This window comes from Ovis aries, chromosome 5, assembly GCF_016772045.2.
Source record: "Ovis aries strain OAR_USU_Benz2616 breed Rambouillet chromosome 5, ARS-UI_Ramb_v3.0, whole genome shotgun sequence".
Lineage (NCBI taxonomy): Eukaryota > Metazoa > Chordata > Mammalia > Artiodactyla > Bovidae > Ovis > Ovis aries.
Window position 1 is genome coordinate 40,784,002 of NC_056058.1, and position 27,980 is coordinate 40,811,981.

The window sequence follows — 27,980 nt, forward strand, 5'->3', positions numbered from 1 at the left end:
CACGGTCATTCCCAGGTTTAATTACAAACAGATTCCAAGTGTCCAGTCCAGGCTGACAGCTGGGAGGGAGGGGCCTCACAACAACCCCCTCCTGGGTCAGTGGTCATGGAGTTGACAGATGACCCCATCACCCAAGGCTTTCACCCACTTCAACACCTTCATCTGCCCTGGTCTGAGGACCCACAGCACTTCAATTCTACCCCCAAAAGACAACTATGCACCGATTTTTCAAGTGGAAGATCTGAGCCTGGCGGGTACGGGAGCCCGTCTGCATACCAGGGAGCTGGGGGCCTTCATTCCCCAGGAGGCGAACTGATGACCCTCCAGGAAGGAAAATGGTGCCCCTCGGCCTCATCGGGGACCTGGGCCAGGCTCCAAGGCGGATGGCTGCTTTTCAATATATTTTCTTTAAAGGCGAGAAAAGGTTCTGTCTTTGGTACGTACATCTTCACTCCAGGTGAAGGTGGCAGCAGGTGGGGTGAGAGAGAGGGGTCATGCACCCCGTGTCCTGACCAGGTTGACCCATCCCAGCCCCAGGACCAGCTAGAGAAGGAAGACGCCAGAGACCCAGGTGAAGAAGGAAAGACAGCGGCGGTTCCGGCCTGACCAGGGTCCAGAGAAAGGCTGAAGGGCCCCTAAGGCCACAACAGGAGCATCTGGGGAGCAGGGACAGAAGCCACAGGCTGAGAACCATCACCTGGGGAAAAAAGTGAAGCAGAGGTCAAGGGTCAGCAAAGACAGCAACAGGAGACCTGGGTTCAGGTGTCATAGATCTCAGTTACAAGGTAGCGAAGTGACCCAGTGACAAGCCTCAGGTGGAGGGCCAGGGTTCAAGTCCCAGCTCCTCCATGGTCTTGCCCTGTAACCTCTCTGTGACACTGCTTCTTCCACAAAATGAGAAGATTGTTAACAGTGCCTGTTTGGGAGTTGCGTGGGAGTCAGCACAGATGTGGGGAGGGTCTGAGCTCGGGGCCAGGACACAGCAACTTCTGCACTGGCAGCGATTATTACTCCCATCGGTGTTATTTCTTGGGTCACAAACAATTCAGGGTGTAGAAAGCAAACAGGTCGGACCCTGGCACGTGCACATACACAGTCCGTGGCACTGCACATCATTTCAGATGATCCACAGGACCGCCTCCATCCCTGGAGCCCTTCCCCAGGCTGGGAACCCTGTCTCTGCCTACAGCTGGGCCTGGCTAAGGGCAGGGAGCAGGCCAGTGCTGACGGGGTGGGGGGAGGAAGCAGGAAGAGACTGTTGTCATGGGGACGGGAGAGCAGCCCAACCTGGCCCAGAAGGCCTCTCAGCCTTTGGGGAAATTCCACAGCCTGTTTCTCTCCATGAGCTGAGCCCCCAGCTCCCAGCTTCCTGCCCCCTACCCTTGTTCCAGAGCCTGCCTCTGCCTCCTCCCACAGACTGCCCTGGTACCTCGACCCCTCTGCACCCCAGTTCAGCTGCCTCGTCCCAGCTTAGACAGGCCCCCATCTCAGCCCAGACCCCCCACCAGAGGCTCTAGAACCATGGGACCTGTCTGTCCTCCCCCACTCAAGACATCTGAGGCTCCAGAACTGATGACCCAGGTGGACCTTCTCACCCACCTGCCTTGCCTCGAATGCTAGCCCTGCTGGACCCAGCCCTACTGGGCCCACCTCCAAGGTGGCCAAATGCTGCCTCTCTGAGGGATTTTTACCACCAGTTAAACACAGAGTTACCATAACAACTCAGGGAGTGAGTGCTGATGGGGACAGGGTTTCCTTTGGGGGTGAGGGAGTGTTGTAGAATTAGATAGGGGAGGGGGCACAGTTCTGTGAAGACACCCACTGAGTTGTGCCCTGTAAATGGGTGAAGTGTGCAGCATGTGCACCCGTGTCAATTTTTAAGATGCGAAAAATCTGGCACATTGGGGCCAGACGCACCTGGCTCAGGGTTCCCGCTTGACGACGCCTCGCAAGTGCAGCTCACTCTCAGCGGCTACGATGGGCTGCCCGTTCTGCAGGTGGTAGTCAATCAGGTGGCTGATGCTCTCAAAGAGCACGTCCTTCGTCCGCACCTACAGGGCCAGAGGCCATAGCATCAGCACCACTGGGAGAGCCAGTCGGAGAGGCAAACTCTTGGGCCACCCTAGACCTGCTGACAGGGCACTGAGTTTTCACAATGCCTCCTGTAACTCATGTACAAATCTGAAAACTACTGGGTCAAAGACTTCAACCACAGAATACATGTGGACACAGGCTCCAAAGCTCCAGCACCAGGGGGCATGGCTTCCTATAGTGGATTGCATGGTGCCCCCACCAAAAAAAATATGTCCACATCTTAAGCCCTGAAACCTGTGAAAGGGCCCTTATTTGGGGAAAGCCTCTGTGCAGATATGATTAAGGTGAGTTCATCTTGAAGGATAAAGAAAATGTGGTACATATATACAAATGGAATACTACTCAATCATGATAAAGAATGAAATAGTGCCAATTGTGGAAACATGGATGGACCCACAGATGATCACACTAAGTGGAGTGAGACAAATACCACATGATATCATTTATATGTGAAATCTAAAATATGACACAAATGAACTTATTTACAAAGCAGAAACAGAGTTACAGATGTATAGCACAGACTTGTGGTTGCCAAGGGGGATCAGGCTGGCGGAGGGACAGATTGGGAGTCTGGCATTAGCAGATGCAAACTATCATATACAGGATGGACAAACAAAGTTCTACTGTAGATAGAGCACAGGCAACTGTACTCAATGTCCTAGGATAAACCATAATAGAAAAGAATATTTTTTTAATGTATATATGGAAACTTCCCTGGCTAAGAACCTGCCTGCCAATATGCAGGAGACATGGGTTCAATCCCTGGTCCAAGAACTAAGATCCCATATGCCGCAGAACATCTAAGGCTGTGTCCCACAACTCCTGAAGCCCAGACACCCTACACTCCATGCTCCAAAACAAGAGAAGCCACCACAATGAGAAGCCACAACTAGAGAGAGAAAGCCTGCACGCCTACAGTGAAGGCCCAGCGCAGTGCAAAAGAAAGAAAAGAAATTCCTTAAAGAAAAAAATGTATATATGTGTATACTGAGTCACTTTTCTTGTCAGCAGAAATTAACAGAACATTGTAAATCCACTATACTTCAGTTAAAATTAATTTTAGAAAAAGAGTAAAGAAAGGATGAGTTCATCTTGAATTACTCAGGTGACCTCAAATCCAGTGACCTGTGTCCTTATAAGAAAAGAAGGACTGGGACAACACAGAGACACAGAGAGAAGCCAAGAGAAGCCCTGAGAAGCCAAAGGCACTGGGGTGATGGGTCCACAAGCCAGAGAACAAGAATTTCCAGCAACAAGGAGAAGCTGATGGGGGACCCTGAACCAGATCCTTCCTCAGAGCCACAGAAGGAACCAGCCCAGCCAGCACCTAGATGTCAGAAGTCCAGCCTCCAGAACTGGGACAGAACACATCTCTGTGGTTTGAAGCTGCCCAGCTGGTGATGGTCACTGGGAGGGCAGCCCTAGGAAACACACACACCTCAGGAATCTTGTGGACACAGATCCAAAACTCAGAACTACCAAATTTAAACACCGCCTGCATCTTAGAATGCTGAGAAAATTTCAGCAGACCCGGATGCAACACAGAGCACCCCCACCCCCACCCCCGTGAGGCTAACACCACTTCAGACAGAGGACACAGCAGTGAGCAGTGTGATTAGGTATGGAGGAGGAGATGGAGAAGGGAAGTGATAGAACAGGGGCCTTGAGCCGTGGTCCCACCTGGGCCAGGCTGCACAGTAGCCACTGGAGTGTGCCCTATTCAGGGCACGGAGCACACACAGCCCCCAGGGTGGTGTGGAGGATTCAGCTAGATGACATAAATTGTTGTTGCTTAGTCTCTAAGTAGTGTCAGACTCTTTGTGACCCCATGGACTGCAGCACTCCAGGGTTCCCTGTCCTTCACTATCTCCCAAATGTATGTCCATTGAGTCGGTGATGCCATCCGACTATCTCATCCTCTATCGTCCCCTTCTCCTCTTGTCCTCAATCTTTCCCAGCATCAGGATCTTTTCCAGTGAGTCAGCTTTGTATTTATCACTCAAAGACACCACTGTTTGTAAGATGCATTCGTGATGATAGAATGTGGGGCGAAAGTACATCTTACAGTTGATGAAATATAGTACTTTGTACTGAAAGGCCTTGAGATTGGAAAAGGTTCTCTAACCCCTCCAAATGCTTTATAGACTGGGAAATCCTTTGTGAAAGCTAAAATTCCTCTAAAACTGGAAAATGCTTTGTAATTTTGAAGTACGTGGTAAAGCGAAACAGGATCTGTAAATATAAAGGGCTCTGTAATCTGAAAGATGCTTTATTAAACCTAAAGGGTGCTTAGAATGTGGGTGCCCCGATCTCGGACAGAGGAGAGAGGCCTGGGCCGTTCCGCAGACCCGACACCCCCGTTAAGTCCCCTCCCCACCCCCACTCGCAGCCTCCAGCCCTGCCCCACACCAGCCCCCTACGGTTCTATCTCTGCACTCTCTTCCCTGCATCCTCAGCACCTGCCCCGGCCCCTCCCCCCGCGACCAGCTTACCACGCCCTCAGGGTCCACCAGCAGCAGGTGCTTGGGCTGCCCTGCGTGCATGCCGGTGAGCACGTACTGCCCAGGGTTGGTGACGCTGTCCCGCACGAGGAAGTCCCCGTCCGCCCGAAGCAGTTTCTCCGCTGCCCGACGGCTCATCTGGCCGTGGTACCAGGGCTCCTGACGCAGCTGCTCCTCTGTGGGGGCGATGGGGGCCCGGCGAGTCGGGGGGCTGGGCCACTGATCCTCCACGGGAAGGGGGGCTGCCACCGTGCCAGCCGCCACAGAGCACTCATGCAGCCTCAGGGCATCCTCGAAGGGTCCTGCGGGCGGGGACAGTGTGGGCGGGAGAGGCCTGGGCTGCGGGGACCTGCTCCTTCACCCCTTACTGGTCCTATTAGTAACTCAATATATTCTCTTGGATTTTCTAAGCATATGCAAAGAATGAGCATTTCTTTTTTTCCAATATGGACACCTATTCCTTTTTTCTTGTCTTGTTACACTGGCTTCCTTCCCAATGTTTATTATGCCTCTTGTTTCATCATCTTGTTCTGACTGCACTGGCCAGGACCTCCACTACACGTGCCACCTCTTTGGTAAGCAACAGGTGTCCCTTTCTCTTCCAAACTCTAATGGAAAAGCTCCTGATGGTTTGTACAAGTTCCCTAGGCTCCCAGTAGGCACCAGTGTCACCCTCCCTGAGACGGTACCGCATAGCTCAGACACCCTGGAGTGTGCAGTGACAGCCCTGATCCCTGCCCTGGTGTCTCTGCGCTTGCTTTGCAACCCACCTTTCTTCACTTCTGGTCCCTTGGGAATCCCTCCTCCCTGATTTCTCGAGTGATCTGAGAGAGATTAACCCAGCCTCCAGCTCCTAAGACATGTGACCAGTCCTGGCCAATCAGCATATGCCTCTCACGCTCCTGGCCTAGTGATTGGCTGGGAGAGGTGAGACCATGACCCAAGGAGGGCAAATCTGAAGCAGCCCCAAGACTTCCAATGGGAGCCTGGCAACAAGCATCCCTTTTCGTACTAGGGTTGCTGGACCACCAGGCTGGGCACCCAAGCGGACAGCCTGCCTCAGGAGCTCACACCTGGGGCACCTCCCTTCCCATCTGAGACTTCTCTGAGGAGCCAGTGGGGCCACGGCAGGGGTCCATGTCACTGCCTAGCATGTCATCAGGCGGTGGGGGAGTGGAGCTTTGCAAACTTTGTGGAAGAAAGGATTTCCAGCTGGCTTGGGAGTTCCTCAAAGACTTCACCTGGGAAGGTGTGCTAGGAGTGGGAGACGACCCTGCCTGGGCCAGCACAGAGCCAACACGTCCAAAGTGCTCATGCAAAAGGATGGAGTTTGATGTTGTGGGAAAGAAGGAGGGTTCTGGACACAAACCTCCTCCTTCCGATCGAGCCCTCTCTCAGGCTGGGGGAGGGACTCCACCATCTGCTAGGCCTCCCTTCTCAGGCAGGGGATTTCTGGCAACAAGCCAGAAGGGGCTTGAGCCTCCTCTCTCAGATCATGGATCACATGAAGAGGGAGCTTAAACTCACTCATCAGACTGAAGAGACCCAGAAACAGGGAGCTAGGAACGTCCACCCTGCAGACTGAGTCCCATAGAGAAGAGCCCACTGCATCCCCATCACATTCTTCCAGGACACGAACTAGCCCCTCCCACCAAACTGGGGACCCCCATGGAGAGGAATCTGGGTTACCCTCAGGAGACCGTAGGGTCCCACGGAGGAGGGAGTCCTAAGGGAAGCATACAGCATACAGCCCATCCCACACCAGACCACAGGTTGCTCAGGCGTGGCCCCACCCCACAGGCCGGCCTGCCCCCACTTACGCATGTCGAACAGATCCTTCTTGGGGCTATCCTCAGGCCGCAGGGGCTCAGGGCCGTCCAGACCCTGCGTGTTGACGTACAGATGGTCCTCGTAGTCTCGGGGGCCCCGGGCATCCGCCTGCACGTAGCCATCCCCGGCCTGGGCTGGGACTGGGAAGTCAGAGGAGCGTGAGTTCAGAGGCGCACAGGGTCACGCGGGGAAGCCCTGGGGAGGGGTCCAAGAGGGGCGCCCTGCCCACGCCTGTGGCCCTCCAGGAAGCCTGCCCTTTAGCGCAGCAAGGTCGGGAGTGAAAAACCCCACGAGAGCCCAGCTTTGGGGCTGTGAGAGGCACGGAGGTCTACAGGAGCCCTCTACACACACACACCCAGGCCCACTAGTCTATCAGGCAGGAAGGTGGCCCAGGGACCAGAGCTTTCCAGTTTCAAGAGAAGGCAGAAACCCCGATGTTTATGTTAAATCTCCACATTTAAAAAGTAACAACAATAAGACTCTGCTCTCCCTATAATTATGTTATCAAGTGAGGCACAGTCAGGTCATTCATTTGCTTGTGTTCTATTTTAGAGTTTCCTTTCTGTTCTTTTCTGATTTTGTTTTGAATGTGTAAAGCATTTAAACGGTTCAAAAGCTGCAATTTCATGAAACTGGTATCCTTGGGTGAGTCTCTTCCGGGGCCCCTCAGTGTCCTGTGGGGATTCTACTGGGTCCTCCCCAGTTGGCCTCTGCCCAGCTTCAAGGCCTCACCCACCGTATCAGACTGCTGGACTTGTGCTGACCAGATAGGTGAAAAATGGCATCCAGGGGGACTTTAATTTCCATTTCTCTTATTTTGAGCAAGGTTGAGCATCTTTGTTCCAAGGACATTTGTGTATTTTCCCCTAGATCTATCCATCCATTTCTAAACATCTCCATTTTTAATCCTTGGCAGGGAAATGATGATCTTTTAGTACACTGTGGCCAAATCCAACCCAAGGGCCTGAAGCTACAATCTCTGCTTTATACCAGTTAAATCCTTAACCCTCATAGGCAGCTGGGCTCACACATAGCTCTACCCTCTGTGGGCATGACAGGTGAGTAAACTCTCAGTGCTTCAGTCTCCTCCTCTGCTGAATGGGGAGAACAGGAGTAGCTTCTTCACAAGTAGGGGTGAAGACCAAAACCTCTGGCAGAAGTTATGATTTGATAAAATTGCTAACATCATTACAGCCCTGGGTGGTTGATGGGGGCAAAGGGCCCAGTCTGCACAGAGAAGGTGCAGATTCTCCCAGCTTTGTACAGTCACAGTGGGATGAGAAAGAAGAAATCTCAGTTGCAGGGGTCCAGAGAGTGAAAATTCCTGGACATTGGAGTCGGGGCACTGATGTACTGGTAGGAGTTCTTGGTCAGAGACTTGGGGAAACCATGATATGAAGCAATAACTTCGTGTGCAAAAGCTCAGGGGGTAGGAAATGCTAATGATCTTGGGGGTCAGGTGTGAGCAGCCCGTGTCCCAGAGAAAGAGCTGACCAGGGCCAGATGATGGCTGGGCATCTACTTGGCACCCAGTGCCACATGTGTTCTTTAATCACAGGTGCTGGGAGCAGTAGGGTTCTGATGCTCATCAGTGAAGTGCCCAGATTGTTTGGGAAAATCTTTTTTTTAAAAAAAAAAAAGCCCAACACAGATGTCAGCACTGCTGTAAGGAAGCAGGCAGCCACGGCAGGGGTGGTGGGCAAACAAACTGCCAAACCACGTCAGGGAGCCTTCTGGCAGCTTCCCCTACTGTGACAGAGGTATGCATGCTGTCTACAGCTCAGCATCTGTGGGAGGGATACATGAGGGGAGCCAAGGGGGCATCTGCCACCAATCAAGAGGGGGCCACGTGGACAAGCAACTGCAGGGACAGGGGACTGGCACGTGGCCATTCAGAAGATCCCACTGAAGCAGCCAGAGCCCCTGAGAGACTGTGGGTACTCACAGCCTGTCCTCGTTTCTTTGGGGGGTCCATTCACATAGGGCTGAAAGGAGACACAGGTGCCAGGGGGTAAGCTCAAGACCTCAGAGCTGGGGGCTAAGGGGATTTTAGCCTCCTCTGTCTTTTTTAATGTTGTATAACAGGACAAAATGCTCATGGGCTGAAAACTCAACCATTTTGTTAAAACCTCATAGTACCTGGTGGGCAGCTCTGTGATTTCCATCACATGGATCAGCGGCTGCTATCCTGGGCACAGACTCTACTGAGACCCTGAACACAGCTAGTGGTGGACAACTGGGGGCACTGCTGTCCTGGCAGAGCCCTAGAAAGTGCCCAGATGTCTGTGAGCGAGGGGGGTCCTTCATGTGGTGGGGACTACACTGTGGTGAAAAAGGAGGGGGGAGGCTGCCTAGCACTGGTGCATGGGTGAGTCCAAGATGGGCTTTTACCTGGGAAAGCCAGGTGGAGGGATGGAGAGCACACTACTGTCCAAAACTAAGAAAGCGACGTATGTCTGAACTGACTTGAACGTGCATGAAAATTCTAGAAAAACCAGGGAAACTACTACCAGTGGTTACCTGATCAGGGAGGTGGATAAAGCTAATGTGGGCAGGAGACTGACTTTTCGGTGGATGCCTTTTTATATGCTGGTGCTTTGAACCACTAACTGCAGTGTCTCTGTCCAACATGCAAGGAAACTGGTCACACAGACAAAAAGCAGATGCTGTCAAATCTCTAAGAGCCCAGGGAGTGACACAATCTCACTGGCCAGATGGAATGACCCAAAGAGGGGAAGCGATGTGAGGGATGGTGGGGACTCAGGGACACCGGAGCAGAGTGTGCTGGCTGGTACCTGAGGGGCCTACGTCCCACTGCAGGCCGCGGGCATCTCTTCTAGCAGGAGAGGCTCCCTGAAAAAGAGAGCAAGGGTCCCCCTGCAGTGTGCAGCCCCAGACCCCCAATCGCCCACCCCAACCCTCCTGTAAGTCAGATTCCAAGCTCAGCTCTGTACCCATCCCTCCCTCTTGGGCCTCAATCTACCCACAAGCCCCCACCTGCCTCTGCTGTAGCTGCATCCCCCAGGCCAACTTGGAAGGCCTGCCCCCAGCATATGCTGTTCCTTACACCTGGAGGCCCTTCCCTACACTGCTCTCTGGGACAACTCCTATTGACCTGTTAGGGCCCAGCCCAAGTTCTGCCCTGGGACATCCTCCTGACAGGGACAGTCAGTCCCCCATGGACATTCTGGTCACCCTCCTCAGAAGCCCTGATTCAGTCACGGCTGTGGTCATTGTGTCAGTATCTGAGATGGGAATCTTGTCTGGTGTGTCCAGAGAGGGCTCAGCAGACCTGGACAGTTTAGGGAGGAAGGAGCAGGGGGCAGGAGAGACCCTCCTCTAGGATCACGGAGGTGGGGAGCAGAAAGAAGAGCTAGGGGTTGAGCCCCAGGACTTGGCCCTTGGGCCCCCCTCCCCACAGGTGTGCTGAGGCTGACCTGGCCAAGGGTGCCGAGGACCCCCAGCGCACAGGGCTGTGTGAGGGCGAGCCTGGAGTCCACCAGCCCGCCCGGGGGCGGCTCCTTCCCAGGGAGGCTGTTGTAGTAGTTGTGTTCCGCCTCCTCTTCGTCCCCCCAGGCCGAGTCCTCCATCCCGGTCAGCCTGCAGACACATAGCCAGCGGGAGCACGGGCCACAGCACAAGTTGTGGGGCACAGACGGCGCCGAAGTCCCCAGACTGAGTTGTCCACCATGGGGGACAAGCCTGACCCAGGGATCCTGACCTCTCCTCTATCTGCTGGGCGGGTGGTGGCGCCAGGAGCCGATGCTGATAGAGGAACTGGGTGTCCCTTTCTGTCCACCAACAGGGGCTCTACACACGTCTCAACGGTTTGGCTAAACTGAGAGGGGCCTCCACCCATCCCAGCCACCTCAGCCCCACCGCGGCCAGAGCATGACACCAGGCTTGTATCCTGAACCCAGAAGCCTTAGGGTGGTGACACCATCAGCGTTTACAATGCCCTCACCCACTGGCCATGGATGGCATCTTCGAAATGTGTGCTACAGATGCTTATCCAGGCAAGTTGGCTCCTAAGAGCAAAACGGGGGAAGCCACAGCCTGCCCCTCAGTCAGGGGCGGACAGCAGGTCTCAGCAGGGCTCCCAGAGGAGGGCTTTGCAGCCAGGAGAGGGGAGGGGGTTGAGGTAGCCCCAGGTAAAAACCAGCGCTCATTCATGTACTAGGGGCGCATGATCCTGTGTGAAGGCCAAGGGGCAAGCTCAGCTATACACTGCTGGCTCTCATCTGTGCATATGGGACTCAACATGTCCATTCATTCACTCACTACTCTAACCAGTTCCCATCTGTTCAGATATTTAAATAGCCGATCACAGGCCACTGCCTTAATTTGCCAGCCAGGGGCTCAGGATGGCTTCTACCCTGTTAAGCCACAGAACTGTCAGATGGTTAAGAGAACATCAGAAGAACTGCATCTGACACGTGAAAGTCAGATGGAATTCAGATGTTTGTGTCCATAAATAAAGATTGGCTGGCAGGCGGCCCACCGACTGCTCACACGTCCTTCTTGGCTGCCTTTCCGCTACCACGGCAGAGGCAGGCAGGCAGTCTGGCCCTTTGCAGAAGTGCTGGCCGCCCCCATGCAGACTAAGGATGATAGCATGACGGTCACTGCCTGATGATCAGCTCCCTGAGTCCTCTCCTCTGCTAGGACTGGAGATGTTGTTATCCTGGCATCCTCATGGTTGAGCAGTGGGCCATGGAGGTGGGGGGCACAGAGCAGGGAAGGGGCAAGGATCCAGCCCCAGGGAAGGGGAGGGGCAGGGCCAGCATGGGTGCTGGGGAATGGGGATAGAGGGGCAGGCCAGTACCTTTCCGGGGGGACGACGACCCTGGGGGGGCTGTGCAGGTACTGTTTGAAGCGCAGCTCAAAGGCTTGGCCCACGGTGCTGATGACGCTCTGGGCAAGGCCCTCGCAGCACTCCAGGATGTGACAGGCTGGGGGTCGTCAGGCAGCATCAGCGGGGTCTCGACTGGCTGTGGATCCAGCCCGCGGCCCCACCCGCCCCCACTGGCCTCACCTCTCTGGTTGATGGGGTCCTTGGCCACGTAGGCCACATAATCCGCCATGTCCTGGGGAGAGAGGGCAGCAGACACAGGAGTCCCAGCAATGTGGGGGTGGGACTGATGGGCACGGACAGGGCATCTCAGGGCTTTTGGGGACAGAGGGGCTGGAAGTCCATTCCCACCCATCTGGGGCCTTACCGTGTCACCACCGGACGCGAAGGAGATGGACTGCATGTGATGATTGGCGATGATCTGGCCAGAGAGAGACCACCAGTCATGGGGCTGCCGTTTCAGTTGGGGGAGGAGAGAGGGGCTTGGGCCAGTCACTAGAACAGGGCCACAGTGGGGACCAGAAGGACAAGGGCATGGAAGTGGAGACGTCCCCTCAATGGAATGCCAGGATGACTGAAAGCCCTGCTGGATGGGGAGCCCTGAAGCCAGGGCAGGATGCAGAGACCCACAGTCACACGCCCACATACACAGGAAGACAAACCTGCCCCAACTGGTGGACATGTGCACACACGGGCACAGACATCCAATACAGATACACACAAAGGTACATGGGCTAAAAGCCTCACACAATCCACACCCTGCACGCACACACACACAAATTCCCCACTCCAGCTGTTCAGAGACACAACCACTCACACATTCAAACACACTCCAGCCCACCTTCACACCTTGATGCATCACACATCGGCCCTCACACCCTCCCACACAGACACCTAGGCACAGCACATGCACACCCAGACACTCACCACTCTCACATTCAGACACATGCCCCATGCCACTGTGGAGGCACTGAGGAAACAAAAGCAGGACCCACTGGAGGCTCCTGACTCTGCACTGTCAACCCAGGCAACCTCACCTTGTGCTCACTTGCCTCCATTTGCTCACTTGCAACTTCATTTGCAACATCTGCTAATGAGTGTGCTCATTTGCATGAGTGTGCTCATTTGCTTATTTGCATGTTTGTTTGTGTAGATGTGCTCACTTGCGTGCTCAATAGCATCTATTCGCGACCACCCACTGCTGCCCTAAGTGGTCATGTCCCTCCAAGACCCAGTAAGCACCACAGACGCCCAAGCAGGGCTCTCTCAGGGTCCCCAATGGTTCACTCAGCCTGTTACCCCTCAGGGATACTCAGGGCTCCCCCTAATCAACTCCTGCCCAGGGAGGCCCCCACTGGCGAACTGCTCACGGTTAGCCCAGTGTGTTCCAGATACAGTCCATGCAGGGGTGGACAGGGAGGTGAACATGCTGGCAGCTCCCCGCCCCACAGCTTCCTCCCTAGGGGCAGTCTGAGCCCCCTCCCTGGGGCCCTGGCTTCAGCTCATCTCCTCCACGCTTCCCACACTCACACCAGACCACAAATCACAGCACTTCCTGCCCCAAACCTCTGAGGATAGCAGTGCTGTCTGGAAAAATCCCAGTTCCTCAGCAGGATCCTTGCTAACCTCTCGGGCTCTATCTTATCAGGTGACCTCTGCTCAATGTCCTCTTACCTCTCCACTCAGCGCCAGCATCACCACCTCCAAGAAGCCCTTCATGTTGCCCCTGCTAGGTCACAGTGCCCTGTGCATGCTCACAACCCATGCCTGGCCTCACAGTCCTCCTCAGAATTCACAGTTATTCCCTCCTTTCTGCAATTTTATTCTGGTTGTTTGTTTCCACCAGAAGATTCCAAGCCTCGGTCTCGCCTCCTCAGCAATGCAGACAATGGGGCCGAGACCTTCTTTGGGAGGCCGTCCTAGGAGCTGTGGAGTGAGGAGCAGCTCCCCTGGCCCCGCCCACTCGTCGCCCCGGTGTGACAACCGTGAGGCGACATGCGGGCAGCGGCCCCTGGCCCAGGGCGGGGCCTCAGCACGTGTCCAGGTGAGCAGTTTACCCGCACTTGCGAGTGGGCCGTTCCCACCTTCCCTCCGGGCTTCACCTGGGTGAATCCACAGACCCTCAGCCAGGCCCTAGTTGGCTGGCTGGGCCTGAGTGCGGGGCTGGAGGAGGCTGAGGGCGGGGCTAGAGAAGACCGAGGGCGGGGCTAGAGAAGGCCGAGGGCGGGGCGGGCGGCGCTTACCTGGCGCGTGGCCGGCACCGAGAGGTTGAGGCCGTCGATGGAGATGCTGACCGCAATGCTCATGCCCGCGAAGCGCAGGTTGCTCTTGCCCAAGATTGAGGCCAGGGCCTTGTTGGGGGCCTAGGGGGGCAGACGGCACGGGGGTTGAAGGGGGCAGCCTGGGCTTCAAGAAGGTGGGACCACAGTGGAACTGCAGCTGGGGCAGGTCCTGGGATGGCCAGGCGTCTCCCCCCTCACTTCCACCCGGGGATCACAGGCCCCTCACCCACCTTCTTCTTCCAGGAGCCCCGGACGCCAGGCACCGCCTCATGGAGCCGGTTGATGGCTTCCCTGTGTGGGCGGAGAGGGAGGGGGCTTAGAGAGCTTGGAGGAGAAAGGGCAGGAGCTCAGAGGAGGGTAAAGGCTCAGAGAAGGCAATGGGCTAAGGAAGGAGTGCCTTGCATCCTGAGGGGGGAGGGGCCCAGAGGACAGAGGGATGCTGGGGCAACTGGTGGCCTAGACGGGGACTCTCAGGCTCCCAGAGGCTCACACCATGTGCCTGGCAGGTGCCCTTGCCCTCAGCTCTCCCCATCCTGCCCTTTCTTCCTCAGACACCAGCGGACCCCTGAGCCACAGCCCACTTGAAGGCACTGAGGTCAGATTTGGGGATGCTGGCACAAACCTTGAGCCTGGATCCCAAGTTCTGTGTGACCACAGGCTGGCCAAGATTCCCACCTGAGGCATGAGAGGATGCCCTCTGTTCTGGGCCCCCCAAGACAAGGGCCGAAACTGACCCCCCAGACCGAATGGGAGAGACTTCGTGAAAGGGCTCATCCCTGTGGAGGGACTGTAACTTTTACAGGATCCTGAAGGTCGGGCAGACACACAAGTTCTTAACAACGTTGGTGCTGCAAGGGGAAACCAAGCCCTCAGCCTGACAGGTGGGAAGGTCAAATGGAGCAGTAGCTCCTCAAAATGGGTAAGGCAGTCACATCCCCAGGTGCACACCCCGGAGAACTGAAAACACAGGTACACACAAAACCTGCACACATGGCCACAGAGCACAGCTCACAAGAGCCCCAAAGGTAGAAACCACCCAAATGCCCATCAGTTGAAGATGGATAAACAGCCCATGGTCCCTCCTATGCATGGGAGCATCATGCAGCCCTGAAAAGGAGAGAAGCCCTAACACTCCCTACCACGTGAATGGATCCTGAAAACAAGATGCTCAGTGAGAGAAGCAGACACAGAAGGACATATAGCATGTGATACCATCAGTGGGAAATAACCAGAACAGGCAAATCCACACACAGAGAGGGTGGTTTCCTGGTTGTCAGGGGTTGGGGGAGGGGGTTGGAGATGGCTGCTCATAGGGGCAGGGTTTCCTTTCGGGGTGATGGAATGTTCTGGAATTAGACTGTGGTCATGGTTGCACAGGGCTCCCAGGGTGGTACCAGTGGTAAAGCAATGGCACTAGTGGCACTACCAAAGCAGGAGATGCAAGAGACCTGAGTTCAGTCCTTGGGTCGGGAAGATCCCCTGGAGGAGGGCATGACAACCCATTCCAGTATCCTTTCCTGGAGGATCAGGTGGACAGAGGAGCCTGGCAGGCTACAGTCCATGGGGTCTCAAAGAGTCAGACCTGACTGAATGACTGAGTACATCGTACACAGCACCACCTCCTCCACTCCGGCACTGAGTGGCGCCAGAGCCTGCCCCAGCCAGCCTCACCTGGTGACCTGGGTGCGTGTGCTGAAGTCCAGGGAGCGCATGGAACGGAGCACCTCGATGCAGCCCATGTACTGAGGGGAGAGAGCACAGGTCAGCACCAGCCCGGCAGAGCCCAGCTTGGGGCCACTGTGGACCCAAGCCCCCTCCAGCGAGCATCCCCATCGGCCTCCCCTCCTGCCACCTGGGGTTGGGGGCCCACTGTAGACCCAAGACCCCCTCCAGTGAGCCCACAGCCCTCCCCTCCCGCCACTGGCGCTATAGCCCCCACCCCCATCCTTAGGACGATGCCCAACCTGGCCGCCCCCACACCATCCTGTCTTTTTTTTTTTTTTTCCCTGTCTGTCATTTGCAGCCTGGCTCCTTCCCCAGCTCCAGGCTCCTGGTTGCCTCCTCAGAGCCACCCTCTTGACTGTGAGTTGTTCCCTGGAAGCTGGTAGATTCCTTCAACTCAGTCTCTCCTGCTCATTCTCTTTCTGCTCCACTAGAATGCCAGCCCAGGAGGACCGTGTCGGGGTAACCCTGCTCACTTCTATATCCCAGGGCCCAGGGCAGGGCCTGAGAGCAGATGGTGGGTGGAAGCCGTCTGGCCCTTTGCAAGAGGGAATGCTGACTCCTGCCTGGACCACCCTTTCCAGGGAAGGGAACTCAGAATCTCCAAAAGATGTTGCTCAGGGGCAGCTGGGGAAGGGGTACCAGAGATGAGGGCACCAGTGCCCCCAACATGGTGTCTGCGCTGCAGGAGGGACCTGGGCCGGCCACATGCAGCAACCGTCATGTGATCACTGTCATGGATGGGAAACGTCCAGGACAGGCAGGCCTGCAGGGACAAAGAGTGGGTTCCTGGTTGTCAGGGGTTGGGGAGGGAAGGGGTAGGATCACTGATAATGGGGACAGACTTCCTGTGGGGTGATGGAATGTTCCAGAACAGATAGAGGTGGTGATTATACAACGTTGTGAAGGTACAAAGTAGCACTGAACTGTGCTCCAAAATGACTCATGGTTAATTTAGTTACGTGACTGTACTTCAACTTTTAAAAAATGATTCACACACACACATTTTGACCTTGAAACTCCATTTCTAGGACTTTATCTCACAGAAGCACCAGTCCCTAGGCACCAGATGTGGGTATAAGTGGCTGTTTCGGGGCACACACTCCACCCATCTCCCCAGGGCTCCAGTGGGCTGGTATTTACCCCCAGTCACTCTTGACTCTGCAGCCCAGTGCAGGGTGGCCGGAGTGCCCACCGACTCGCTTTGCCCTCCTGGGCTGGTCCCAGGGTGCCAGCCCCCTGTCTGGTCCCAACACCTGATGCTGCTCTGAAGTCTCGCCAGCCCCAGCCTGCCCCTCCCTTCCCATGAGAGCTACAGCACTGAAGGAGTGAGTGAGGAGTTGCAGACACCCCAAAACTTGACACATTTAGGGTTGCGAGGTCCCACCCAGGAGGCCAGGTTGGTATTTCCAATAGACGACGACTATTTTCTTAGTGTAATATGTCCTAAATAATGCATGAGATGTGCTTAGGCCATTATCTGTGCTTACGAGAACTTTACATTTAACCGGGCAGCTTGCATTTTTGCTAAACTAAATAAACCATGGTGCTGGGAAGGGAAGAGCTTGCCATTATAAAAGGAAACAAAATTTTAAAAAATTTATATGCAAATATCTCTACAATATGGCATCAAGCGACAGGAGCAATTAGAGCTCAGTGAGTGCCTTTTGTGTGGACAAGGAGGCCAGGAAAGAGCGCACAAGTGTGAAAACAGCCACCAGCTCCTGCCCTCCCCCATCCAGGTCCTGGGCTGGCCTAGACGGAAGCAGAGGCTGGAAAGGCACCTGTCGCTTGCTCCCCCACTGCTTCTGGGGCCCCAAAACCCTGCCAGGCTGGCCTGCCTGATGACAAGACAAGGTGGCCTACCCCATCTCCCCAGCTGACGTGGAGCCCATCACCACGTGAATGAGGAAACCCTCTAACAGAGCACACATCTGAGGGGATGTCAAGGCAGCAGGGCCCCAAGGTGAGGGGTCTAACCACCACCCCTCAACTAGTGTGCAGCCCACCCTGGCTCTGCAGCTAAAATGTGGCTGAAATCCTCCTGTGCCCCAGCCCCTCCCTGGATGAAGTGGGGGCACAACTCAGCTGTGCAGGAGAGGAGATGGGCTAGGGGTCCCATCCTGGGGGACAGAGAGCAGACCACAAGGGCACAGAAGGTGAGGAGGAGGCCAAAGGAGAGCCAGGCAGTGATGACATTGGTAAGTCACTTGTCACATGCAGGCCTGATCCAAGCTCACTTCACCTGAACCCCCATGATACAGTGAAAAACCACCCCCAGGAGACAGAGCCCCAAGGACATGAGGCAACCTGCTCAGAGTCACTACTTGTAGGCTGCAAGGGCACAATATGAGCCGACATTCTGGGCTCCAGGATCACCTGCAGTGTCATCCAGTGTGTCACGCACAGTGTCACCAGCCACGCAGGCAGTGTTGTTGTTCAGTCAGTAAGTTGTGTCTGACTCTGCAACCCCATGGACTGCAGCACGCCAGGCTTTCTTATCTTTCACCATCTCCCAGAGTTTGCTCAAACTCATGTCCATCCAGTCAGTGATGCCATCCAACCATCTCATCCTCTGTCATCCCCTTCTCTTCCCGCCTTCAATCTTTCCCAGCATCAGGGTCTTTTGCCATGAGCTGGCTCTTCGCATCAGGAGGCCAAAGTATTGGAGCTTCAGCATCAGTCCTTCCAATGAATACTGAGGGTTGATTTCCTTTAGGATGGACTGGTTTGATCTCTTGCAGTCCAAAGACACAACTGATGCTTTTGAATTACGGTGCTGGGAGGAAGTGGTGAGGCTGCAGCAAACTACACGCTTGGGGCCAGACCCCCCTGAAATCCAGGGCTTTTGCCTGAAATGCCCAAATTTGTAAATGATGACAAGAAATTTTTATTCTTAGGACTTCCCTGGTGGTCCAGTGGGTAAGAATCCGCCTGCCAGTGCAGAAGATGCAGGTTCCATCCCTGGTGCAGGAAGATCCCACATGACAGGGAGTAACTAAGCCAGAGAGCCACAACTACTGAGACTGCACTCTAGAGCCCACGTTCTGCAACAAGAGAAGCCACTGCAGTGAGAAGCCTGCGGACCAGAACCAGAAAGTAGCCTCCTCTCACTGCAACTAGAGAAAGCCCACGAGCAGCAACGAAGAATCATCACAGCCATAAATAATTATTTAAGTTTTAAAGAACTTTTTTTTCTTCTTTATCTCTTTTAAAAGACATCCTTATTTTTAAATAGAAGAGAGAAAAAGAAAGCAGAGGTCAAATTCAGCCTTGAGGCTGCCAGGCGGAATGACTTCTGATCCAGAATACCACACTCGCAGGAGGCCAGCTATGGAATACGGACAGTGACCCACAGGAGGGCTTGCCCATGTCCCCACCCCCAGAACCTGTGAGCAGAGCATTAGTGGAACAGGGTCTCTGCAGATACAGCCAGGCTCAGGATGTCAAAATGAGAGTCCTGGATTCAGGACTGGTCCTTAACCCAGTGACTGACGTCCTTACAGGAGGATGGCAGAGGGAGGGAAGCCTGAGACACAGATGCGGGGGATAGGGCTGGGGCCTGCGGCCCCCAGAAACTTGGAGAGAGGTTCTGCTCAGAGCCCCAGAAGGAACCAGCCCACCAGCACCTTGACTTTGGACCTCCAGAACCAGGAGAGAAAACATTCCTGTGGTTTTCATTGCCTAGTTTGCAGTCATTTGTTACAGTCACCCCAGGAGGCCGACAGGGAAACTCTGGAGGGGGACCAACCTTCCCCTCTGCAAATGTAGAAATGGAGGGAACCCAGAGCCCACCCAAAGATGTAAGGGGAGAAATCAAGTTAAAGTGGGGAAACTGGGGCCCAGAGAGGGGAAGGGACCTAGGCAAGCTCACACAACAAAGTAGGGCAGACACAGTACAAGCATCCAGCTTGCCACTCTGCCCAAAAGACCCCCCATGGCTCATGGTGCCATAGGCCCCACACCATTATTACTCAGTGTCTTCCTTCTAAACTCCATTTGTAAACAGAACTGAGGTTATTTCTAAAGGCCACTGTAGGAAACCACCCCAAAGTCTTTACACCAGTGAAGGGATAAGTAAAATGTCACCTCTCAACATATTGGAATATTACTCAGCCCAGAAAAGGAGAGAAGACCTTACACTCGTTACCACGTGGATGGACCCTGAGAGCATGGTGCTGAGTGAGAGAAGCACACACAGGGTGTGATCCCACTGATGGGAAACATCCAGAACAGGCAGATCCACAGACACAGAGAGTGGTTCCTGGTTGTCAGGGGAAGGGGTGAGGGTGACTGTTGATGGGGCTTCCTTTGGGGTGCTGGAATGTTCTGGAACTAGATTATAATGAGTGTTTCACAAATCTATGAGTGTACCAAGAAGCTCTGAATTGTACAGCTTAAATGAGTGAGTTTTATGACACTAAAATATATCTGCTTTTTTAATATGCATGAGGAAACAAATGGAGAAAGAAGAAAGAAAAGGAGATGTGCATGAGGTAAAAAGGAAACTGCATATTGTTACCATAAACCTCGGGTTTGATGCCTAGCAGTGCTTCCTAATAACCATTAAAATAAACATATAATTATCAAAATGAAAAGACCCGTTCAGGATGAATTGCTCATTTTTGCTAAGCAAGTTAGTGGAAGTTCGTCGGGCTCCAGGCCATTTGCAGAGTCTCAGAGTCTCCCCGCTCCTAGAGGAGGTTGAAGAACAGAAAAACTGGACTCTGGTGAGAGGGGCTGGAGGGATGCCAGCAAGGGAGCCCCAGGACTGTGCACAGGACCACCTTGCAAACTTGAGCACATCTACGCTATTCTTCCATTTGAAGTCTGTCCCCAGGAAAGTACATCCCTGTGTGTGTGTGTGCATGCTCAGTAGGTCAGTCATGTCCGATTCTTTCTGACCCCACAGACTGTAGCCCGCCAGGCTCCTCTGTCCATGAAATTCCCCGAGGGAGAATATTGGAGTGGGTTGCCATGCCCTCCTCTGGGGGAATCTTCCCCTCCCAGAGATTAAATGCGAGTCTCCTGCATCTCCTGCATCAGCAAGTGGGTTATTTACCACTTGCACCACCTGGGAAGCCCACAGGTATGTGTTAATTTTAACAGAAACAAATGAGGCCTTTACCAGAGAGAAACGTCCCCTTAACTGAGTGCACTAGTCTCCGGGGCAGCCGAGTGAAGCTCCGCACCCTGGGTGGCTCAGAACAAGAGGTCTGGCATCTCCCAGTCGGGGGGACCTGGTATCCAGTGTCCAGGGGAGGGTCCCTCCTGCCTTCTCTAGCTTCGGGCAGCAGCTGGCCTGGTCTCACAGACCTGTCTCTCTGGTCTCATCCTCTGTGGTCACACAGCCCCTCCCTATGTGTCTGTGTCCAGTTGTCCCTCCTCTTATAAGGACCCCTGTCACAGAAGGTCCTGGGCCCCTCCTGACCTAGGACAACCTCATCTTGACCTGATTACATCTGCAAAGACCCCATTTCCCAATTAAGTCACATTCTGGGACCCAGCGGACATGAACCTAGGGACGCCATCCTCGCCCATACACCAAGGGATCCAGCTCCCAGCAGCTGCATCGGTGACAGAGTGCACCTCCAAGTCCCCTGCTGAAAACACACAAGCTGACCTGGCCCACAGGCATTGTGAGCCCCATGAGGGCTGACACAAACTGAGGGGCAGCCTGCAACATAGCTGGGGTGTGCTCCAAAAGCTGGGGAGCCCCTGGCATTGAGCACTGGGACACCCTGCACTCCCACTCATTGTGGGTCCCCACAGAGCATCCTCCTGGGTGCTCATGTCTGTGAAAAGCCCTTTCCAGTCACTGCTTCAAGCTAATCCTTTTTACACAGAACTCGAAGCATTTAGGGCATTTTTGTTTGTTTACTTTTCTACTGTGGACAAAACATAAGTAACATTAAATTTATCATTTTAACCATTGTTGAGTGCACAGCTTGATGGCACTGAGCACACTCACATTGTCGTGCAACCATCCCATCAGCTCTAGAGCTTTCTCATCTTCCCAAACTGAAACTCTGACTACCCGTCCCCTTCCCCAGTCCTTGGCCCCACCATCTACTTCCTGTCTCTGTGGATCTGATGCCTCTAGAACTTCCTGTGAGTGGAACCAGACAGTGTGTGTCCTTCTGTGTGTGGCTTCTCTCATTGAGCATCACGTCCTCAAGGTTCCTCCAGGTTGCAGATGTCAGAACCTCCTTCCTTTTTAAGGCTGAGTAATATTCCACTGTGTGCATGGACCATGTGTATCTATTCATCCATCAATGAACACTTGGGTTGTTTCCATCTTTTGGCTGTTGTGAATCGTGTTGCTATAACTATGGGTGTGCAAATATCTGTTTGAGTTCTTGCTCAAGTGTCATAAGGGGAAAATACTTATTTTCTATCCTAGATGTACACACATACACACACTCAACCTTACTCATATATCCAGCCATATATGTTTAGGCCTCCTGCTTTTGGGGGTATTTACCAACGAATAGAATTTCTAGATCATGTAGTAATTCTCTGCTTAACTTTTTGATATAGTGCTGTTGTTTTTATTTTTTGGCTTCACTGCATGGCTTGTGGGATCTTAGTTCCCTGACCAGAGACTGAACTTGGGCTCTGCGCAGAGTCCTAACCACTGGACCACCAGGAAGTTCCCTTGGTATGGTTTTAATACACGCTGAATTTAATGAAACTATCTCATATGCTGATAGAAGGCTTCACTTTCTGATATTCAGGCTCTACTGGGGCTCTCCACTATTGTGGAAGATCACATCACCCACAGTGGCACTGGAGCTGCCGCAGTAATGCCTGGGATCAGTCTGTAGCTGTTGCGTGAGGGCAGCTCTGTGCCCTGTGTGTCAAGGGGAGAGAAGCCCACACCCTATACCCTGAAATATACTCTAAGTTACTGTGAATTGCTGTCCCTGTGTTTCTCCTTTTTATTGTTGTTTTATTACATCGTGGTGGTTTGGGGGAAAATAAATGTGGAGGTAGATGTTTTATTTATATTTGATGTTCATTTCGGTGTGTTTAATCATTCATTTGTCCAACTCTTTGCAACCGCATGGACTGGAGCCCACCAGACTCCTCTGTCCATGGGACTTTTCAGGCAAGGATATTGGAGTGGGTTGCCATTTCCTTCTCCAGGGGATCTTCCCCATCCAGCGATCAAACCCGCATCTCCTGCATTGCAGGCAGGTTCTTTTACCACTTGAGCCCTCGGGGAGGACGGAGGGTTTAAATACTGGTAATAAATGAGCTGTGGCTAATGTGACAGGATTGCACACAGTTGGCTTAAGCTGGTGATTCTCAAACATGAATGGGTGTCGGAATCACCTGGAAGGCTTGTAAACACTGATCACCAGGCCCACCCCCAGAGTTTCTGACTCTGCCTGAGAATGTGCATTGATAATAATTTCTCAGATGTCTGGGCACCCCACTCTGCTCAGCATTGGTTCAAGCCGATTTGGTGGCCTGTCTCCCTTGCCACGAATGGAGTTTGGCACTCCGGCAGGTAAGGTGTAGAAAGAATGGAAGGAATGCTTTCTCTTCTCCCAGTGGACATGGTTGGATCTGCATATGACACCTGGTGCTGTGGCTGCTCTTTTGTGACCATGAGGACAGCTAAACCAGCAAGCTGAAGATGGCAGTGTGAAAAGACAAAAGACCTGGGTCTGCAGGGATATGGTCAAGTCACTGAATTAATCCACCCTGGAGCCATCCTACTCCTTGCCTGCAAGGAATCAGCTGTATTTGCAGCGAAAATACCTGAGACAAGTTAACCTCCCACATTCTCCGTACACGCCCACTTACAAAACCCTGCCTTCAGGAAACACTGGGTGGCCCAGAGGCAGCCAGGCCTGGGACCCTGAGGCAGCCCTCTGTCTCTCTGGGCCCCACTGAGAAGTTTCTTTGAAAAGAACTCTGGAGAGGGCATGATGACAGCACCCCGAAGAGCAGAAAGGGCTTGGTTGCTGGAATTTTCATGAACGTGTGAGAGTGCCACGTGCCAGGCAACCGCGTGACCTCAGCTTAAAATGGAGCAAAATTAAAGGTGAGTTCTTCAGCCGCACCTGCCCATTCAAGTGTGCATGGCCACATGTGGCCACCAATGGGACAACATGGAGCCGGAACATTCCACGCCATAGAGACCCTCCAGGCAGCACTGGTCGGGGCCAGTCGCACGGGCAGTTTAGGGAACATCACAAGACATAGTCTGGGGCTTTCCAGGAGAGGCGTCCTACTCACAGAAGGACCCAGCAGTCAGGAGGGGCCTCTCTTCTGCAGGGTGAGGGGGCAGAGGGTCTAATCTGGGACAGAAAAGGCTCAGCAAGGCCAGATGCCTCTTGCCCAGGTGAGACGGGTGGGTCCTCCCTGCCTCCTCCAGCATCTGGTGGAGCCACCCCCCTGCCTGCCCTGCCCCAGGGCTGCATGGCCAGTGCCTACCGCTCCCTCCTCCACGCGTCTCCACGGGGCCTTCGCTCACGGCCACTGGTCTCTGGATCCAGGGTGACCTCATCCTACCTAACGACACCTGTGAAGACCCAGTTCCCAAACGAGGTCGGGAATGAGAACAACTAGAGTCCATGATGAGGTCACCGAGCTGGGAAACTAATCAGCCCCAGGCCCCCAACCACCGGGGCCTCTGCTCCCACAAGAGGATCCACGTCCTCCTGGTTCTAAGCTGCTCTGAGTCGTGCCTGTGGTGAGGCTGCTGATGGTGCCACAGCGGCCACAACCCTTGCCAGGTTCCTTGACATGGCTGCACCTCCAGGTCCTCACCTAGAAACTGAGTAGAAAACCTCGGGATGGAGGAGAATTCAACCGGGGGCTTGACTCCACGCTCCTGTCTAGACCAGATGCCCGGAGGGCATCACTGCTCGCCAAGCCTTCCTATTCTTGTTTTGAAACAGGGACCGTTAACAGGGTTTCGTGAGGGTTCTATGATATCAGCTAGGTGAGTCAGCTGCTCTTTTAGCTTCCTTTTGCTGCTATAACAAATTAACACAAATTTAACATAAATGTATCCCCTTATAGTCCTGAAGGTCTGGAGTCCAGCTTGGATCTCAGGAGGCTAAATCCCAACATGCCAAGGCTGGGCCCTCCAGAGGCTCCCTGCTTTTCCAGCTTTTCACGGCCCCTCCCTCCATCCTCACAGCCAGCAGAGCAGCATCTCCTGTCTCTCTGCCTCTGACTCTCCCCCCTCCCTCTTCTAGGGACCCTTTGATGACACTGGGCCCCCTGGGAATGCAGGGTCATCCCCATCACAGGGGCCTTAACTTAATCCCTCCTGCAAAGTCCCCTCTGCCCTGTGAGGTGACTTGTCCACAGGTCCTGGGACCAGGACAGGGGTGTCTCCGAGGCTGCTGGTCTGGTAGTTACTCTGCCACTCAGGTGGCAGCAGGTTCGGGCTGGAGAGCGGCTTCCGTTCTGGGTCTGGTGCTGGATTCTCACCAGGTGACAACTCAGCCTCTCTGGGCCTTGGTGTCCCCACCTTACATAAGTGGGGACAGCACATTCTCTCTGGAGGACCTGGGTCGCCCCCGTCGGCCCCTGCATGATTTGGGACACAGCTGCTCCCGCCTTGACCTCACACGTCTCTCTGAACCAACCTGGAGGGGACGCATGGCTCTCAGAACACCTGGGGGCTGTGGCTGCAGAGACTGAGGCTCCCAGGGGAACAGAGCCGGACACTGGGGCTGATTCAGACTCCCCACCTGTCCCCCTTTCAGGGCAGCCACATCAGGGCTCATCTCCAGCACAGACGCTGTAGCCCCTCCTCCCCACCCCCACACTGCCCTGCTCCAGGGCATCTCCCAACAGTGCCCCCAACAGTGCCCCAGCACCCCCTGGCTCTCTCTGCTGCCCTGCCAACCCCACCCCAGCCCACTTCCACAGGAAAGCTCCTTTCAGCACCAACGCTGCTCTGTGACCCTGCCTAGAACCATCCAAAGCCAAGCTTGCCCACACAGCCCCCAGATCTTACTCCTGTGCTCCTCTCTCTGCACCGGCCCCACCACATGGGTCTCCGGCCAGTCCCCAAACCTGCCAGCTGAGCCCCTGCCTCAGATTCTCTTTCCCCAGTTGTTTCATGCCTAGGGCCTCCGTGGCTTTAGGGCTCAGCCTAAATGTCATCTCTGAGGGGCACCCCACCCACCAACCCTGCTAAGAGCAGCCAGCAGTCTCTGACATCACTTGATTGGAATTTCTGCACAGCACCTGCCAATATCTGCCACTTGCCTGTTGTTTGTCTATCTCTTGTTTATTTACCATCAGTCTCTCCCTCTAGAAACCTGAGCCCCATAAGAGCAGGGATCAGATGGGTGGGCCCCATTTCCTAGCATGCCATCAGCACCTGGCAGGCTCTGGCATGCATTATTAATAAATGTCTGCAGCATCGATGGCAACGTCCAGACCACTGGAACAGTCCAAAAGCCTGCACCCCAACAACATGAGCATCTGAATTCTGAGCACTTCTAATCCCCACAGCCACGGCCTCCAAGGGGATGTAGTGGGAAGCCCAAGGCATTGCCTGGGAAACATCTCGCTACAAAATCAGTGTTGAATCCAGCGAAGCTGACATTCAGCAAAAGAAGGGACCATGATCAAGTCAGAAGACTCCAGGAGAGAGGAGCAGGTCTAGAATGTGAGGCAGCCTGAGGCCTGCTGGCCAGTCCAAAGCTCTTCCTTTCTAACCCACTCCCAGGGAAGCAGCGGGCCTGTCTGGACCACACTTGGACGTGCAGAAAGTCAAGGCCACTGAGAGCCTCAACAAAGCACCACAAACTGGGGACTTAAAACAACAGAAATGTAAGCCTGGCCCTACAGTTCTAGAGAGGGGAAGCCAGGGATCCAGGCATGGTGGGGGCCCTGCTCCCTGAGGGGAGGGTACTTCCAGCCTCTTCCAGCGTCTGGCAGTGGCGCGCGGCCACCCTGGACGCCCCTTGATTTGTGGGTGCGTCACTCCATTTCTCTCTTTGTTGTCACGGGGCCCCTCCCTGAGCGTTTGTGTCCGAATCTCCCTTTTCTTAGGAGGATAGCAGAGATCGCAGTAGGGTCGCGGTACTCCAGTGTGACGTCATCTTAACTCGATTATATCGACAAAGACTCCATTTCCACATAAAACCATATTCTCAGGCTCAGAAGGTCAGGAATCTGAGGAATACTAGTCAACCTAGTATGGGGTGGGTGGAGGGAGGCTGTAAAAGAAGCGAAGACAAAACACCACACGCAAAGACACAGGACTCCAGGATCCTGGTCCCCAGCCCAGACTGAAACGCTGTCAATATACATCGGACTCTGATGTGACAACGAACTGTGGCTGGGCGGAGTGGCCGGTAGCCTGGGGCGTGAGGAAGCATTTCACGGCGAGGCATCCCACGGGCCGCTCGCCGCTTCCTGATGGTTCATCAAAACTACCCACAGAGGCAGACGTTCATATAAAACCAGGACAAATAAAGACCTGCTTCTCTGCAGCGCCTTCCGAGGCCCCGCGATCTCTCACTTGGAATTAGGGACCTAGCGGGGCTCGGCCCTTCTGCACCCCACGTTGCCCACGGTCTCCGACCCTTCTGTCTAGAGGGAGTTTTCAGTGGGGATCTGGGTACCCGGCCGCCCCCACCCGCGTCTTCCGTCCCCAGTCTCACCCAAGAAATGGGGGGCTACGCCTAACCTGCGCATGCGTGCCCCCCTCCCACCAGCCGCCCTCTCCCCGCCCCTCCCCACGTGACGCCGTGGGAACCTGGACCCCAGCGCCTCCTGGATTGGGGTGGCCAGCAGAGCACGGCGTGGCAGTTGGGGTCTAGGGTGAAAGCGAGAGGAGAGATGGACAGACACCCGGCTTCCCGGGTCCAGAGTGTCCAAGAGAGAGAAGTGGGGGATGGGAACCCCCGCGTCCAGACGGAGGCTCGGGGGAGGACGCGGTCCCAGGGTCCCGCCGACGCACTCACCCTAACGACGTAGGAGACCCCGGGCCCCAGAACCCTGGCGTCCGGGTGTAGCCAACCGTGCGCTGGCTTGTGGATGAAGCTGCCTTTGCGGATCCAGTCGTCGGCGGAGGCATCCGGGGGCCCGGTCGCCCCCCGCGCGCCCCGCGGTCCCCGCACCCCGGCGGCCCGGCAGCGGCTGAGCGCAGGCAGCGGGCAGGGCGCGGCGCAGCGCGGCTCGCAGGCGCCCAGGACCGCGGCCGCCAGCGCCGGGACGCCGGCAGGGCTGGCCGGCTCGGGGTCCGGGTCGGCGGCCCCCGCGCCCCCCGCCGCCCGCGCCGCCGCGGGGCCGCGGCTCAGGAAACCAGCGGGGGCCGCAAACTTCCACTGCGGCATGCGAGGGAGCAGCGCGCAGAAGGTGGTGGGCGCCTCCGGTTCTGGGGCTGCGGGGGGCGCGGGGGCCGCGCGCCCGCCGGGACCCTGCGTCATGGCCGCGGCCGCCGGACCGAGCCCGACCGGGCGCTGCGCCTGGTGCGGAGGAGGCCCTCCCGCTCCCGCGCGTTCGCTCCCCGCCCCCGGCCCGGTGATGTCATCCGTCCGGCCCAGCGCGCAGCCGCGGGGGGCTGCGCCCCTGGGACCACCGGCCCTCGGCGCCCCGGTGCCCGGCGGGGAGACGAGAAACTGAGGCCCGCCGGAGGCACGGGGCTAAATCGGGGTCTGCAGCCTGGGAGGGAGCGAGGTTTCGAACCCAGCACCCGGGCGGTGGCCCCTT

General features: G+C 55.1%; 1 protein-coding gene across 1 annotated transcript; it reads right to left on the bottom strand.

Annotated features, from left to right (window-relative positions):
• SHC2 (SHC adaptor protein 2) lies at positions 1-27,734 on the bottom strand. Its single transcript, XM_027970126.2, has 13 exons — positions 27,233-27,734; positions 15,231-15,301; positions 13,790-13,850; positions 13,521-13,640; positions 11,645-11,698; positions 11,461-11,512; positions 11,251-11,377; positions 9,863-10,025; positions 9,221-9,278; positions 6,416-6,565; positions 4,587-4,897; positions 1,918-2,051; positions 1-697 (listed from the first exon to the last, which is right to left on the bottom strand). The coding sequence occupies exons 1-12, from the start codon at positions 27,695-27,697 to the stop codon at positions 1,923-1,925; spliced, it is 1,761 nt and encodes a 586-aa protein (XP_027825927.1). The 5' UTR covers positions 27,698-27,734; the 3' UTR covers positions 1-697; positions 1,918-1,922.
• Positions 27,735-27,980: the final 246 nt, after the last annotated feature.